The sequence below is a fragment of the Pelobates fuscus genome, chromosome 8 (assembly GCF_036172605.1).
Source record: "Pelobates fuscus isolate aPelFus1 chromosome 8, aPelFus1.pri, whole genome shotgun sequence".
Lineage (NCBI taxonomy): Eukaryota > Metazoa > Chordata > Amphibia > Anura > Pelobatidae > Pelobates > Pelobates fuscus.
Genome location: NC_086324.1, coordinates 102,860,318 through 102,873,349, shown reverse-complemented (window position 1 = coordinate 102,873,349; position 13,032 = coordinate 102,860,318). Strand labels below are relative to the sequence as shown.

The window sequence follows — 13,032 nt, the reverse complement described above, 5'->3', positions numbered from 1 at the left end:
AGCAGGTTTTCAGGTTGTTCATCATGAAGAGCCGTGGTGGTGGGTACTTGAAATTCCATCTGTACGTCAGGATTAATATCCAAGCTGTACCAGTAGTGTGGTACTCCCCCCTTGGGAAGTGGCAGGAGAGTGGCCGGGTTCAAGGTATAACATCTTTGGAGTGTGACGTTATCAGGCAACAAAATAGAGGTCTGCAGGCGAAGATGGCATTGTGAGGAAAGGTGTTTAGGCTGGACTTGCTGCAAGATAGCTGAAATGTCATGTGGTGCAAGTACGGTCAAAGGATGACCCAAGACAAAATCATTTGTCTTATCCAGTAGAGCACTGGCAGTGAAGACTGCGCGGAGACATGAAGGACTACCCCTGGCTACGGGGTCGAGCATGCATGAGAAATAGCCAATTGGCCTTTGTCTGAGTCCGTGTGTTTGGGTAAGTACCCCTGAAGCATGTCCCATTTTCTCAGAGACGAACAATTTAAAAGGTAACTGGTAGTTAGATAGGCCCAGGGCAGGTGCAGAGCAAATTGCCTTTTTCAGGGCTGCAAAACAATCCAGGGCAAGTGATGACAGTGAGAATGGCTCATTCTTCAAGACCTCAAAGAGTGGCTGCATAAGTTGTGAGGAATCCAAGTTGCCTCAGGAATCCAAGATTTGCAGTACGTAATCAGGCCTAAAAAGGCGTGGAGTGTTTGGTGCGTTGGCGGAAGGGGCCGATTTAGTATTGCTTGAATTTTGTCTGGTGAGATGACGGGTGCCATGGGAGAGACAGTGTCCCAAGAAGACCACAGAGGGCCGGCACCACTGTAGCTTTGATTTGGAGGCATTGCACCCTTCTTCAGCCAGATAACAAAGGAGGTCTTCAGAATCACGTTCAGCAGTTGAAAGGTCATCAGCACAGAGGAGTAGATCATCAACATACTGGAGCAGGACCACATCTGTGTGGGTCTTCTGCCATGGTTCTAAGACTGTAGACATAGCTTTAGCAAACTGGGTGGGGGAATTTTGTGCCCCCTGTGGCATGACCGTCCATGTATACTGTTGGCGGTCATGTGTGAAGGCAAAGAGGTGCTGACAAGATGCATCTAAAGGTACGCTGACGAATGCATTGGCAAGGTCAACCACGGTGAAAACCCTGGCAGTAGGTGGGACCTGAGATAGTAGGGTATGTGGATTGGGGACCACGGCTGTGTCCCGGACTGTAACATCGTTTACTGCACAAAGGTCTTGGACCATACGGTATTGGTCAGGTTGGCCCTTTCCGGTTTTCTTCTTAACAGGAAACAAAGGAGTGTTACATTGTGATACGCACTTAATGAGGGCTCCTTTTGCTAAAAGACTATCCACTTGCTGAGTAATAGCTAGTGCCTGGGAATGTTTGAGTGGATACTGGGGCCTCCGCGGCAGGGCGGCTCCTGGAATGAGCGTGACCACGACTGGTGGGACATGCAGACGGCCTATGTCATCGGGGCCTGTAGACCACAGTTTAACTGGGATTCTGTCCAAAGCACTGGGGGTATCCATGACCCTTGAGTCTTCTGTTGGGATGGTGAGGTGCAGCAAGAGGGGTAGAGAACATAGAACAGATGTATCCTTGCGCAATAGGGGTGTGAGTAGTTGTACCTGGCCATCAGCAGTGAATGTAATGGATGCCTGAAGGCGGGACAAAACATCTGCGCCCAGAAGGTTAATAGGGCAGGTGGAAGAGACTACAAATCGTGAGAGTATATCAGAACCCACACGTAGAAGCTTAGTTAGTGGATTACTGCGGGGTGTGCCATCAGCACCTACACAAGATACATCGGTGTCTGACAAGCAGGAGGGGTCTTGCAGGTCTTGTTCCCTAAGTACACTGCGGGCTGCACCTGTGTCAACTAAAAAGGTAGTAGGATGTCCTTCAACGGGTAGGACAACTGTAGCAAGTGGCCCCCCTCTATCCCCCGTAGACACTGCCATAACAGGGGTTTCTGACACAGGCTTGCCGGTTACCTATTGTAATAAATCTAAGTGTGCCTGGTCAGGACCGGTATACCGGCGTGTGGAGGTGGTAGGGAGTCCCATCTGAGGGGTGGGACGTGCAACACGCCCCTGTCTGGGTGTAGGATTTTCTTCCGAAGAATCATTATTAGCATACCCTTCTGCAGGCGCTGGGAGGTAGGCTCTGGTGTCAGGAGGAGGGGGGTGCTTGGGAGTACTCAGGCGGAGGAAAATATGGAACCGGTGGAGGTGGTAGGAAGTACCCTGGTGGGAACCCAGTGGGATTGGAATATCGCGGAAGCTGTGGTCTAAACCACCTGGGCATAGGACAATCTCTACGAAAATGTCCAGCTTGATTGCAATTTTAGCAAGCTCTGGGTGTAGTCTGGATATGGCCCCGAACCATGTGTGCCGCCAGTGGCTGTGGGGGATATATCGAAGATGGAGGAACTCCTGTCAAACCTGGGACAGGCGCTGGGGCAGCGAGCATCAGAGGGCTATTTCTTTGCGGTTGTGCCACTGACTCTAGCCCCTTTGCTACTAGTAGAAGTGTATCAAGAGGGATTATTCTATACTCTGGGCGGGAGAGTACTAAACCCTTGCATATATTTTCTCTTAAACCAGCCACGAAGGCGGCAAATAACATCTGAGTATGTGCTTTATTGTAAGAGCTAAAGCCAAGATCAGAGAATGTCTGGGTAAGACGAGAATTATATTTCTCTACTGACTCGAGTTTATCCTGAACAATATCATTTATACATGTAGCCTGATCGGCCAGCTTATCCTGGGCCCATGTCCGGAGTTGTTCACAGAAGGTGATACCTGATTGATAATCCATATCAGTGGTGAGTACAGCATCATTGAAACATCTTGCCATAATTGGCCAGTAGGCATCACCAGCCTTGATTTCACACAAGCTGTAAAGATCCCGCCAAGCTGCGGAATATGTCTTGCGTATCTGAGCCACCCTACGATAGAAGGGCATGGGTTGTTTCTCAGGGTCTGGGAGGGAGGTGACCAGAGTGGCCGCCTGTGAAGGATTGAATGTGATATACATCGGTGGAGCTCCTTCAGTAGAGGGAGGTACTTGGAGGTACACTCCAGAGGCAGGCTGTCTCTGTGATGGCCTGCTGTCTTGGGGACGGAACAAACTATGTCCATGTATATTATCACCCCCAGGTAAATTGGGAAGATCGTGGTATGAAGCTGCATCGAGGGAAGCCGGGGCTCGCGCAATTGCAGGCCCGGGGGGGGGGGGGAGATCAGTGATGATATTGTGGGGAGTAACCATCTGTGACCTGGTGGGGTGGTAACCCGAGGCCGCCGGGGAGCCACCCACAGCATGGGGTGGGCCCGAAGCCGCAGACTCGTCTGAGCCGACTACCATGAGCAGATAACTAGATCCTGTATCGGGGATGGAGACGGGACTGGCCTGATGTGTAGACCGAGCAGATAGGGCTGAGACAAGGATAGGCAACGGATCAGAGGGTACGGGGGCGGATAAATGAGGTGTGGGGGATGACGGAGCAGGACGGGTAAGGACATCAACTGTAAGAGGGCGGGTCAGAGTAGAAAAAGCAGCGAGAAGGGATGATAGGTTAGTTGGAGAGTTAGTGGGAACGTCTAAAGGAGTAGTGGGAGGAATAGAAGTAGTGGGATGGGTTAAGGAGGAGAGGGCAGCATGGAGGGTTGGCAGGTCGGAAGGGGAGGAATTAGGTGGAATGTTAGAGGGCTCAGCGGGAGAAGAGGACGTAATGGGATGGGTTAGGGAGGAGGAGGCAGTGAGAAGGGGTGTTAGATCAGAGGGAGGAGGGTTGGTAGGACTAGGGAGATCGGAGAGAGCGTCGTTAGGTGGAACGGGTGAGGCGGGGTTAGCCGGATGATTAAGACCTGCAGAGAGTGGCGAGGCGTGACGAGATGTCAGTGGAAGGGGAAATAGGTGGGGGTAGCACATGAGAAGAAGGAGAAGAAGAAGGGAGAGAAGAGGAGGGAGGAGCATCGGGGGGATCGGAGCGGAATCAGAAATAGGGGAGGACGGGATTGACGGGGGAACAATAGAAACAGGTGGAGACATCGGGAGGGATGGTGGACAAAGGGATGGTGAGGGCATAGGGACATCTGGGGATAGGGTGATGACAAACCTGGGTTGGGAGCCTGGAATAACGGCTGTGGTGAAGGAACATGGGGAAAAGTGTGTATCGGCACGGGATAGTAGTAAGCTCCATCAGCTCCAATGAAGGGGCATAGGGGGGTGAGGGCATGCCCTACATTACTGGGGGGTGGAGTCTGGGCGTTAGCGGGGGAAGCTGGACGGGACCCGCTCAACACACTTTGGGCACCATCATAGGGCGGTGGCCGTGGGGTGGCATGGGGCGCATCTTCATTACATACATTTCGATGATATACATAAATTGTTTGACCCTCAAAATCTAACTCTTCCTCTGTCCACCCTTCCCGCTTGAGACCCCTAGCAACCCTGTACCAGGCTTCTACAGCCTTCGTCAACCCATTATCCAACAACAAATACTCTTTATCGACAAGCAACTTCCTCCAAACTCAGGCTGTAACCTACCACTAGGTGACATGTGAAAACCACAGACTTTGGCTATTTTCTTAACTTTCAACATTGCTTCCTCCCCCGCCCTCTCTTTCACAATATCACAAGCCAAATACCCCTTAGCAGGTCTAGCGTGATCCTGCCCCATCTTTACCAAACAAAGAGCACCACGTGACAGTGACAGTGGGAGGGAGAAGAAGAAAGAGGAAAGTCTACAGTGCTCGACTGCCACGAGGACCTAAGTCCTCTGCGTCTTCCCTAAACGTAGACTAGTCACGAAGGTCCGCTCACCCGAGATGGTGACCACGGACCGGAGCGAGCGAGCGAGCGTGGGTGACTAACACAGCTCTGGGCAGCAATCACAGGAGAGATAGAGTATAAAAGAAAAGATAAACGTGGTGAGACTAAGACACTTGCAAAAATCACATACGTAGAGATGAGTATGGACTCCAGAATCCAAAACAAGCCACACGACCCACACACACCCAGGGTACCCACACTATAACAACAATTAAACAGAATCCACAAAATAGCAGAGAGTAATATGGCCATGTACATATTAAAACATTAGGCATCACTTAATAAAACCACAACAATAATCCCCAACCGTCTTGCTCAGGCGGTCCCTAGCCCTTTACTACCGGCTATCAGGAGCGACCCTCTTGCTCAGGTGGTCTATTTCCCCAACCGTCTTGCTCAGGCGGTCCCTAGCCCTTTACTACCGGCTATCAGGAGCGACCCTCTTGCTCAGGTGGTCTATTTCCCCAACCGTCTTGCTCAGGTGGTCCCTAGCCCTTTACTACTGGCTATCAGGAGCGACTGTCTTGCTCAGGTAGTCCCCAGCCTTCTCCGGCTGTTTGCGTTCCCTGCCCGCTAGGCAGTCAAGCTAGAATTACTTAAAAAGGTAAACCACATACACCGGCCGTCATACACATTCATACAAACATTCAGGAGGCAGATAGACAATCGACAGGTTTATTAAAAGGGGCACCGGGTAAGAATTTACCTGTCTCGTAGCCTTCTGGAAGCCGGAAGTGGGCATGGAGACAGACCGGCACAAAACAGGAGAATACAGACAACGGCTGTATTTGGAGGTGATCAGGCTCCGGTTGTCCCACTTTCCGGAGGTCCGCTCCGGTCCGTTGGTTTCCGGCCCTCCGAACCGGCCAATCCGGGGCCCCACGTTGGGCGCCAAATGAAGTGGAAATCAATCAATAAATTGATTATTTTGTGTATCTGCCCCTGGCCAAATTAAAGAAACAGTGCGTGCACGCTCCCTGAAGTAATTCACACCTGACACAAGTTTCAGGTTAATGAAAAACTTGAGGAATGTTTATTAGAGGGGGTGGCATACCCCTTATAAAGCAAAATTACATCATAAGCATTGTCAGAGATAACATTGGTTTATACATCAATTATTGGTTAGGGGTTAAGTGGTTGATTTATTGCTCGTCCTACCGGGTGTGATGTCACTGGCATCTTGCGAGTCTCCCCCAGATTCCAGCACCATCTTGTTAGTGCACATGTTATTCGACGACTAAGGGAAAACTCCCTAGCCCTAGCAGCCATTTTAGGTAAACTAAATCAATCACATTGTAAGGTTATAAATGCTGATTATAACTATGTGAGTAAATAGACATTTTACTAACTGATTAATATTTCATTTCCACAACAGTAAATATTTTGCCTGATTTTGATAATCTGAATATTTGGAGAAGTTTCTCCTAATGCGTATCAGTTGGCTCTTAAGTATGGAGTTTAGCCAATTATCATGATGGCAACTCTTTTTGTGTATAAAACGGTTTCCTTCAGTTTCTTTAAAATAACATTTTGATTGAACCCAATTGTTTTCAACATAGAATGTTATATCCAAAAAAATGATACAGTGACCCTTTGGCACTAGATTGTTACCATACTTAATTTACCCTATATATTGAATCTCTATCTCCATCCACATTTACAACAAGTTGCCAAGACAGACTTTCACTTACCTTTTTTTTTTTTTAAATATCTATCTATCTATCTATCTATCTATATATATATATATATATATATATATATCTATCTATCTATCTATCTATCTATCTATCTATATATATATATATATATATATCATGAAAGTTATCAATGCTTAATGACACATCTTTCCAATTACAGTTTACAAACAGCTGGATTTTTGGTTGCAATGATAATGTTTCACCTAATTGGTAAGTTTTGACACTACATTTTATATATATATATATATATATATATATATATATATATATATTTGTATTCCTCTTAAATTGTATATCTCTGCCTGCCTAAAGGCCCAGCACAAGTGTGAATATAGCCAGTAATTGGTGTCCTCTCCCTTTAGATACTGAAAGTAATGATTGCCCTGATGACTATACTCTTTTATGTCACATTCTTCTATTGGAGTTTCATGTAACAGACAGCAAAGTTTGTTTGGAAAAACAGTCCTAACGTGAGGAAAAGTATCTTGTGACTTACATCACCTATTTGAGTGAATGAACACAGAATGGCCAATTTAAGCAGTAAAATGAGTGATGACCTTTAGGAACAGTACCTTAGTTTATATATACATTATGAATTACAAATATAATTTATTTATTTTTTTGTAAATATCGTTTTATGATTTTTTTAATGTTGTTTTTTGTTTTTAGCTTGCAAGTTGAAGATTTGACATGGAAGGGTGAACTGTTACCCACAGCAAAGGTAAAAGTATAGATATAGAGTATAGATACATGTCAATACTTGCATCCACACAGCAGTAGATTTTTTAGTATGTAGGTATGTTCTATGAAATATTGGTTTGTAGCTGAACAAACCATATTAGCACAATTTATTTGTACTTGTATATATACCTTTAAATTTAGTGACGGTGTACAGCAAATAATCAATTATTCAGAAAAAAAGTTTACCACAAATAATGATGCATGGATTCATCTATATTATGTCATAATTTTAATCACTTTGTGTCATTCTAACTTACATCAGTGGGTGGCAATATGTATATGCTTTCACACCTATAAATATAATAATTCAGTTTGGTTGCTGCAAATTGCCTTACTAATATTCATGCTGAAGTGCCAAGTGTTAATCATACAGCCACTAGAAGCACACTGACAAATATAAACTTTGCCATTTCTCTGGAATGGCATTATTTACAATTCTGAACAGGGACAGCATCAGTGCACCAAAACCATTACATTAAGATAAAGTGGTTTTGGTACTTAAATTATCCCTTTAATACTTTGAATTACATAATTGATTTCCTATGGGGAAATCCTAATGCAAGCATGGCCATTGCAATGCATGCACAATAGGTCTCCAACGCCAGCTGACGTCGGCAGGGGAGGAGAGCAGGCGGACCCTCAGCGCTGAGCCAGGTAGGGGAAAGCGTTGATGCAGGGGGAGCTATAGTGCCAGGAAAGCAAGTTTATTTTCCCAGCACTATAGTTTCCCTTTAAGGAACTATTTTCCAAGTAAGTAGGATTAAAAATTATGTTTACGTTTTACTTGTAGGTAGACAAATTGATCTCTGCAGTGAATGTGTGTAGGTCTGTCAGTGACTGCATGTGTATCTGAGAGTGTGTTTGAGTTAGTGTGTCTGTCAATGAACGTGTGTGTTGATTAAACAGTGTGTGAGACAATGACTGTCTGTCAGTGAGTGTATGTAAGTGTATGTGTATCAGTGAGGGCATATTGTCTGTCAGTCTGTTTCCCACACTGTCATCCCCACACCATGACCGCTGCAACGGTCTTTAGCATGCTAATAGAAAATACTCACATGATCAATTCCAGGTCACATGACAACACAATGTCCATGATAAATCACATAACCATGCCAACCATAAGCAAAGGCAAAAAAGTTAATCAAATCATTCGTAACATGTGAATAGTTGCAATCTCTTATCCGATACCAGGGTATATCTACTAAATAGTGTTAAGACTCCATACTAAAGGAGAACAAATATAAATCACAATATACAGAAAAATGATAAAAATGCAAAAACTTGATATACACATGCATATATACTTTACATCCTGGTGGATTAAATAATAATAGCAAATTATTTAACCAGGAAAGGTACATTCAGAATACTCTGGTTTTCAAGTACATCCTGGGGATGTTTCCTTAGCCCAACATGCAGGGGTTGTTACTATTACCCAATTTAATGGTACTCTAGAATTTAGAAAATGCTCACATGATCACTTCTAGGTCATGTGACAAATCACCTATCATATAAACAAGATAATTCTGAGAGGTCTACAAGTTAATTTACTGCCTATGTTTGTTACCCAAAAAAAAAAAAGAACTTACAAAGATTCTGATGGCAGAAGTTGCAAACCATGGAGCCTATGAGAGGTATGGAAAACAGTGTCACTCAGGACTGATAGACATTAAATATTCACAGAGACTAGTGAGTCTTTAGTGGATACAGAAGGGTCCTCAGACGCTTGTTCCTCGATCCAGCTACCACGATACCTCCGGATAAGGAGAGGAAGAAGAGGTATAAGTGGGGCAAAAGAAAACAGGAAGAAACAGAGCAGATCAAGGAATCCGTCCCAAAAGAAGATGACTTGTTCCTGGGTGATTAGAACAAGGAGACTGCAGTTTTGAACCTGTACGACCAGACTTTGACAGAGGAAGAGGTTAATGTTCTCTGTAAAGGACTTAAATTTTGCATTACTTGTACTTTTAAGCTCCTTCAAGTAGATGTTGATCTGTTTTAATTTTAAAGAGCAGTCAAATTGAAAGCATTTTCTCTAATTAGTCAGATTGTGTGGGGCAGTCGGCATAAATGGATTCAAAAAATGTGAGTGTTAACCCGGATTCTAATGTAGCCTGCAGTTTTATTTTAAAACAGTTAGATATAAGGATTAAAAGCAATATTGTACCTTTGGTTAAATTATCACCAGTAGAGACATTTGTAGATTAGGTTGATAGATAATTAATGGAAAGGATCTTAAAGTGCCCTATATTTTCACAGAAATAGCAGAACATCAAACACTCCGAACGATAAGCTATTAAGGACCTTAAAAAAAAGATTCTAGCATCATTATTATAAAGGCCGAGCTGTGGTGGTTTTGACTTCTGATTATGTGAGAGAAATACAGAGACAATTAGCAAACAAACCTATAGAAAACTTGTCTCAGACCCTACAGGCTGAATTATTATGCAGGAGGTCAAGAAGACATGAGATCAGGGGTAGTCAACCTTTTAATACCTACAGCCCACTTTTGTATCTTTGTTGATGGTAAAATTTCCTTACCGCCCACCAGTGCAGAACTCACCACTGCCCACCTGAAATCCCAAACCAGGATGACTATCCATGCTTTAGATCAAGCCCTTGCTGATGAAATAACTGTAGCGGGCCTGCTGACAACCCTGGTTGCCCTTGCTCAGTCACTTCTTGTCCCTGGAAGGGAATCCGCTATAACACAGAGAGACCCATTTCCCACCCAGTAACCGGAAGACACACAGTCCTGGGGGTACAACAACAACTTTATTGGCCACACTTGGCTTAATACTTTCCCCATGCAAGGGGTTGATCACACACAGCGACAATGTCCCCTCCCAGGGTCCTCCCCCTCCCGGGGGTCGCATAACAGAACCGGAACCCTTTGACCCCTGTTCCCGCCACGCCATTCTCCCTCTCAGGGTCCTCCCCCTCCGAGGGGCTTGTGCGTGTCCTCTGTACCTGAGAGTCCCAGCACGGGAAAGTTTCCCGCCTCTGTGACTCCCAGCCACAGAAAGACCGCCAAACCGCCATTGTCGCCAAGAGACTATACCCACCAATCTCAGGGACCCCCAGAACGGTAACTGCCTCCGCTCATGGGGGCCCTGGGTGAAATCAGGCAAGGGAAGTGTCTCCTTTTAGGGACATGAATGTCCCTGGAAGGGAACCCGCTATAACACAGAGAGACCCATTTCCCACCCAGTAACCGGACGACACACAGTCCTGGGGGTACAACAACAACTTTATTGGCCACACTTGGCTTAATACTTTCCCCATGCTAGGGGTTGATCACACACAGCGACAATGTCCCCTTAATGTTACACGAACAGCTGCTGCCCAGGGAAGCACTCATTAATTACTTCCCTTGCAGTTTCCCACTTATGTTGCAAGTTGCCAACGTTCTAATTGATTGGTGTGAACACTCCAAGGGGCACTGGGGAAGTCCTAGTTTGGGAACCAATCCACAAATGCTACCCCTAGATGGCGTTAGTCTAACGAACGGGCCACCACCCAGGGTCGGCACGCGCCATAGCTTCCCTTGCGGTTTGTGGTTTTGACAAGTCTAAATGAGGTTCCTTGGTGGTCCCTGTTCGGGAGGCGAACGGAACCCATTCAAATTGACTCTCCCAAGTGGGGAGCAGGTAAAACACAGGGAAACACTGGGAATAACACATAGCAATTCACAAATAGGCAGTGGTCCCGCCACACAGCTTCCCCTTAACCACAAGCCGGCATATACAGTCTGATCTCAACAGATCGGCTTGGGGATGTCCGATGAGTGTTCAGGGATCACTTCTAAAGGCCTGTCTGTCTTGATAACCTGTCGACATAGCCGTTTTGCTTACCGAGTCTATAGTGGATGGTAAAGTCGTATGGTTGTAGCGCTAAGCTCCATCCTAACAGCCTGGCATTGTCCCCAGAGACCCGGTTAAGCCATACCAGTGGGTTGTGGGTTGAATTGCTGTCCATAGAGGTAGGGCTGTAATTTTTTGAGGGCCCACACCACCCCAATGCATTCATAGAAACATAGAATGTGACGGCAGATAAGAACCATTCAGGCCATCTAGTCTGCCCAGTATTTCGAAATACTTTGAATATAGTCCCTGCCTTATCTTAAGTCTAGCATAGCCTTATGCCTATCCCACGCATGCTTAAACTCCCTCACTTTGTTAACCTCTACCACTTCAGCTGGAAGGCTATTCCATGCATCCACTACTACCCTCTCAGTAAAGTAATACTTCCTGATATTATTTTTAAACCTTTGCCCCTCTAATTAAGTGCTCTTGCATAGCAAGACCACTTACTGTTATCTCACATATATATTATTATTAAGTGTTCTTGCATAGCAAGACCACTTAATGTTATCTCACATATATATTATTATTATTATTATTATTAAGTGTTCTTGCATTGCAAGACCACTTACTGTTATCTCACATATATATTATTATTAAGTGTTCTTGCATAGCAAGACCACTTAATGTTATCTCACATATATATCATTAAGTGTTCTTGCATAGCAAGACCACTTACTGTTATCTCACATATATATATTATTATTATTATTATAGCCAAATTTGCCACCCTAACTCCTCCCACAGTTTTTACACTACATAGACGAAAATTTACCAAAAACGTGCAGATTGTTCCCGATCGGATTGCTATTACTTTGTGGAACGTTTCGCCAAATGGTTCACGGAATATCGTCGTTCTTGTGACGAAATTTGTCCCATAGGAATGAATGGCAAAGCTAGAGTGGGAGCTGGCAAAAGCTGAAAAATCAGGACATGATTTCTAAACTGCCACCACTCCCTCATTTTCAGGCCCACCTACACAAATCTTATATCAAAATGTTCAGCTATCACTGCTGCCACTAAAAATGTCCACAGCTAAGCCATAGTCCTGATAGTTTTCACAATATGACCATTTGTTTGCAACTCACGCAGTCCATTGACATTCATTGAAACTCCACTCTGCAAAGCTCACATTTGAATGGCAATTTCTAAACTGCGACTGTACCTTCACTGTTAATATATCAGAAACATACTATACATCAAAATGTAGGCCTGGATCTTGTGATTCTCACAATATAAAGCTCTTCACTGTAGGATTTATAGTTTTTAAAATACGACCATTTGAAGATGGCAACCGCAAAAATACTCTGACCTTTGCCAGGCTGCAGCAGCAAGTGATGTCATAGACAAAGCCTTTTACACCTGCTAATGTTTTTATAACTGGATGTTTTAATGTAACTGTGAAGCACTTTGGGCAACAACATTGCAATTAAATGTGCTATATAAATAAATAATAAGTTACTCCGCCCACTCCAGTTGTAGACTACTGGTGGAGGCAAGAACACTTCACAATTTCCCCAGAAATTGTAGCTTTTCTAGTTAAGTGTTCTTGCATAGCAAGACCACTTAATATTATCTCACATATATATTATTATTATTATTCTTATTATAGCCAAATTTGCCACCCTAACTCCTCCCATAGTTTTTACACTACATAGACGAAAATTTACCAAAACGTGCAGATTGTTCCCGATCGGATTGCTATTACTTTGTGGAACGTTTCGCCAAGTGGTTCACGGAATATCGTCGTTCTTGTGGCGCAATTTGTCCCATAGGAATGAATGGCAAAGCTAGAGTGGGAGCTGGCAAAAGCTGAAAAATCAGGACATGATTTCTAAACTGCCACCACTCCCTCATTTTCAGGCCCACCTACACAAATCTTATATCAAAACGTTCAGCTA

At 44.6% G+C, this 13,032-nt stretch overlaps 1 protein-coding gene across 3 annotated transcripts in view; it reads left to right on the top strand.

The window, feature by feature from the left end:
• The window catches only part of PGAP1 (post-GPI attachment to proteins inositol deacylase 1), a 492,260-nt gene that overhangs the window by 303,014 nt on the left and 176,214 nt on the right, over positions 1-13,032 (top strand). For 2 of the 3 annotated variants that reach the window (XM_063430206.1, XM_063430207.1), the window contains 2 exons: positions 6,688-6,737; positions 7,197-7,248. The exons of the other annotated variant lie outside the window; for it this stretch is intronic. In XM_063430206.1, coding sequence (XP_063286276.1) covers positions 6,688-6,737; positions 7,197-7,248 — 102 coding nt within the window. The remainder of the gene's footprint in view (positions 1-6,687; positions 6,738-7,196; positions 7,249-13,032) is intronic. 3 annotated transcript variants of the gene reach the window in all.